Genomic DNA, 4,541 nt, shown 5'->3' with positions numbered 1-4,541 from the left:
TCGTTTCTGTCTCAGAACTTTGAGATGAAGGACCTTGGTGTGGCTGATGTTATCTTGAACATCAAGCTACTGAGAGATAATGAGGGTGGGATCACACTTCTGCAATCCCATTATGTTGAGAAGGTGTTGAGTCGTTTTGGATATTCGGACTGCACACCATCTCAAACACCATATGATCCTAGCGTGTTGATTCGAAAGTCCAAAGGCATGGCTAAAGATTAATTGAGATACTCTCAAATCATTGGTTCACTGATGTACCTAGCGAGCGCAACGAGGCCTGACATCGCGTTTGCTGTGAGCAAACTGAGCCGGTTTGTTTTCAAACCGGGTGATGTACATTGGCATGCTGTTGAAAGAGTTATGCGCTATCTGAAAGGTACTATGAACTATGGACTTCACTATACCGGAGACCCGTCGGTACTGGAAGGGTATAGTGATGCAAATTGGATCTCTGATGCTGATGAGATGAAGGCCACAACTGGGTATATGTTTACTCTTGGAGGTGGCGCTGTTTCCTGGAAGTCTTGCAAGCAAACGATCTTAACGAGATCGACAATGGAAGCAGAATTAACAGCATTAGACACTTCTGGTGTTGAAGCAGGATGGCTTCGAGATCTTTTGATGGACTTGCCACTGGTTGATACACCGGTTCCGACTATCCTTATGAACTGTGACAATCAGACTGTCATCACCAAGGTGAAGAGTTCAAAGGACAACATGAATTCCAACAAACACATAAGAATGAGATTAAAAGCTGTCAGAAAATTAAGAAACTCCGGAGTGATAGCGCTGGACTATGTCCATACGGCTAAGAATCTGGCAGATCCCTTTACGAAAGGGCTATCACGTGTCGTGATAGATAGTGCATCGAGGGAGATGGGTATGAGACCCACATGAGTTGCCATGGTGGTAACCCAACCTATGTGATCGGAGATCCCGTGAAGTAGGACCTGGGAAACAAGCCAGTGGTGAACTGAGAAGAGTAACTTTACTAACCCACTCCGTTGGAGATGCAATACTCTCGGAAACTGTATGGAAGGATGACTACTGTCTTAATGTGTTCCAAGGCTTATATGTATAAGCAAGATGCTATCCTACAGAGCGATCTTTGGAGGAACACACATATGTGAGCCCGACTGCTAGTCACAGTCTATGAGATTGGGGTGATCTCTAGTAAGCTCATGAATAGGTCAGGAGTGTGACTTATATGCTCCACCCGAGGGGTCAGCCTTCGGCAGCCCAGTACTAGTAAGACATGTGGTGAAATTTCTTTACGCCAAACTGACAATTCAAGGCATAGTCCATTGTTCAGTTGTGAAGGAGTGTAGCTACTTGCTCTAGGTGAAGCTCAACCTTAACAGGTCTTCACTGAAACACTAATATATCAAAACAGTGTTTGGAACAAAGGACAAAGTGGGCCCCTGAGATCTGATGGGGGATTGTTGAAATGTGAGATGGGCCTAGAGCCCATATGACAATTTCAGTTTTGATCTCTAAGGGCCCATGTAGGTGGCATGACAAGGTGGTGGGAAGTTTAGTCCCACCATGCTAGTGGAAGGAAAGTTGGAGTGGTTTATAAGGGTGGCTCTTCTACATGCTATTGGAGCTTGAGAAGAGAAGAGGCCCTCGCGCGCTCCTCCTCCGCCGCCCGCCTCGCCACGCCTCGCCTCGTCACGACGCGCCGCGCCGCGGGTTGCTGGTTGCGGGAATGAGCCGAGCCGAGCTCACACCTATGCGCTTATTTTTGCCAGTCACTAACGGAGAGGTTCTGACAGCAGGGCCACGATCCGAGACGTCGGATCGTGGGCTGACACGAACTCGGACGTGGGTCAAGCACGTCTCTCCACGCGGCTGCGTCTATATAAGTGTGCGGTGTCCCCTAACCCTAGCCGCCGGTGACTCCATCCCGTCCGCCGCGTACACGGTCGACGGGAGAGCAGGTCTCCGAAACCACGCCCTTCTGGTTCCTGTACGGGGTGAGGGGCGAATAGGTTTTTGGGCAGCGATTACGCGACTGCTCGCTTCCGATCGTCTACTTCCTCTACGTCCGCGTCGCCTTCATCATCACCATGTCCACCGACCCCGACCGTGCCGCCGCCGAGAAAGCTGAAGCTGACAAGAAGGCCGCCGAGGACGCCGCTGCTGCCACCAAAGCCGCGGCCTCTGCATGGCCTACTGGAGGGTATAACTCGTTTATCCCGCTCCTTATTATTTTCATATTAGCAGTACTAGCAGTATGTGTAGATTTGCCTACTGTTTGCTTAGTACGTGCATGTTTAGATCAAAGTCAGTACGTCATCAAGTTAGTCAATGCCATGCTAGTGATTTACTCGTGGATTAATTTAATCGAGAAATTGCCTATTTACTCAACAGTTTGCCCCTAAAAAAGGTATATATATTTGGAGAGCATTCTAGAAAAAGAGGGGTATATTTGGAGAGGATTTTTCCTTTGACGAATAATAAGTCAATTTTTGTGGCTTTTTTTTGGCGAAAAATGACTGCAACTAGTGGTTCAATCATTTCTTAAGACCAAATGAGAAAATGAATGCATTTTTCTGATCTCCTGTCAGTGTCTGTTTTTGCTCGCCAGAAACAACGAGAAAATTAGTCCTAGGTGAACTGAAGTACTAAACATACACATTTACTTGATACTTATATCTTTATTCACACACACACACACACACACACACACACACACACACTCACTCTCTCTCTCTCTCTCACACACACACAGGGAGAGAGTTTTAGTACAAAAAAACCAACAATGACAGTAGCTAGACGAAGTTACATCTCGTGCATCAGGCGATCCCGCCATGGAGCCAGCCAGCCACCACGCATTACAACTGGCCAACCTTATTTGTAGTTGTTGTTGACTTTCCAATATACCTTCCTGATCTCTACGCTTTGCTGGTCGCTTTTGATTTTTCCCATTTTCTCCATGGCTTTCTCGAACTTCCTCTCCCACGCCCCGGCCGTGTTAGCGTTTTGCATCACCTCCGTTCTCGTTTCTTCCGTCGAGTTGAGCACGGCGTCCGAGGTGAACAACACTTTGTTGTCGATCACGTTCTGGTACTACTGCTTGTCCAGGACGTTGGAGGTCACATAGTCTTGGTTCACGTTGGTGTTGCCGTTGTCGCCGCACTCGGCCATGAGGCTGGCGGCATATGTCTGGTTCATCTCAGAGAAGCGGCTGGAGAAGAACATGCAACGGGCGCGGCCGATGGTGTGCGCGCCGGAGAGCGTGACCATCTCGACGGGGTTGAGCCCCTTGGCCGCGAAGCTCGCCTGGAGCTGCGGGACGTTGGAGAAGGGCCCGGGCAGCTGGTCGGTCTCGCTGGCGAAGGACTCGCGCCCGTCGTAGCGGCCGCCTGGCATCGGGATATTGATGCTGCCGTCGCTGAGGAAGTAGGACGCGTCGCGGGCGGCGAAGGCGACGATGTCCGCGCATGAGACTGTATTCTTGCAGGCGGCCTCGATCGCTGTCTTGGCCTCGTAGATCACCTCGAACCCTCGCAGGCTGTTTTTGTTGGGAGGGCCTTCCCTCTCCGTGTCACTGTTCTTGGAGTTGGTCGTGTTGAGGAGGACGGACGCATCGCACCCCTGGATAATAATGAACATGTTGATCTTGTGAAACGTGACAATGCAGTCGTGGAAGAAATGTTGATAAGCCACTCCCTCCGTCCTATAATACAAGGATGTAACGTTCTTGTATTTTGGAACAGAGCGAGTAGAATCGACGAGCTGTGTGTACGTACCCGAACGAAGCAGTCGTGGAAGAAGAGACGGATGAGCCCCGCGCCAATGCCGGGGTTCTTATCCACGACCACGGCCTTCCTCACGGTCTCCGTGACGATCGTCTCCGCGCTAGGGCAGCTGGTGGTGTAATAGCCATAGCTGAGCCCTGACCCCGAGGTAGAAGGGACCGGCTCCCGCGGAGTGCCGGAGCCGCGAGGACAGATGATGGGAAGCCTCAGCCAGCCGTTGAAGCAAATGAAGGCGCCCTCGCACGCTGCGGGCCCGGCGAGGAACGCGACCAAGACGACGAGGGCTGCGAGCTTAGTCGCCATCTTCTTTACGCACTAGCCACTAACTGGATAGATGGTCGTGTCGTGTGTCTCGTGTGTTTTCTCCGGCTGGTTTACGGGTGGCATTCTTATAGGTCGTCCCGGACGACGACGACGACGACGAAGGCAATGACGTTCGTATGGGCACGGCCGCGTTTCGTGGGCGGAGCACGTTGCGAATCTCCGCCGGACAGCTCAAGCGGCTGACTGGCGACGTTCGACGGATCAAGTTGGGATTTACATCACTGATTGCTCGTCGTCCGTCTGATCGGCTTCCGCCTTGCTGTCCCTGTCCTCGCCGGACTTGTTCATTGCATGGAAAATACCCACAACGCCAACAACCACTCCATGCAGGCATGATATGCTATACAGCTACTAACCGGCTGCATTAACTCTGGCAGATTACGTTTGACATTCGCATGGATCACGGGCTAACCGATCTGCGCTTGCAGAGCAGTAGTATAATACTCTCCTTGT

The 4,541-nt window shown here is 51.0% G+C and overlaps 1 protein-coding gene across 1 annotated transcript; it reads right to left on the bottom strand.

Moving 5' to 3' along the window:
- Positions 1-2,542: 2,542 nt before the first annotated feature.
- On the bottom strand, positions 2,543-4,106 carry LOC119277126 (peroxidase 2-like). Its single transcript, XM_037558353.1, has 2 exons — positions 3,756-4,106; positions 2,543-3,600 (listed from the first exon to the last, which is right to left on the bottom strand). The coding sequence occupies exons 1-2, from the start codon at positions 4,065-4,067 to the stop codon at positions 3,073-3,075; spliced, it is 840 nt and encodes a 279-aa protein (XP_037414250.1). The 5' UTR covers positions 4,068-4,106; the 3' UTR covers positions 2,543-3,072.
- Positions 4,107-4,541: the final 435 nt, after the last annotated feature.

Source organism: Triticum dicoccoides, chromosome 3B (genome assembly GCF_002162155.2).
Source record: "Triticum dicoccoides isolate Atlit2015 ecotype Zavitan chromosome 3B, WEW_v2.0, whole genome shotgun sequence".
In the NCBI taxonomy this organism is placed as follows: Eukaryota; Viridiplantae; Streptophyta; class Magnoliopsida; order Poales; family Poaceae; genus Triticum; species Triticum dicoccoides.
Note: the sequence above shows the minus strand (reverse complement) of the source record. Positions and strands in the feature narration are given on the sequence as shown.

Coding starts and splice junctions, on each gene's coding strand:
- LOC119277126 (XM_037558353.1), bottom strand. CDS start 4,067: ATGGCGACTAAGCTCGCAGCCCTCGTCGTCTTGGTCGCGTTCCTCGCC. Junction 3,601..3,755: donor TCCACGACTGCTTCGTTCGG/GTACGTACACAC, acceptor ATTATTATCCAG/GGGTGCGATGCGTCCGTCCT.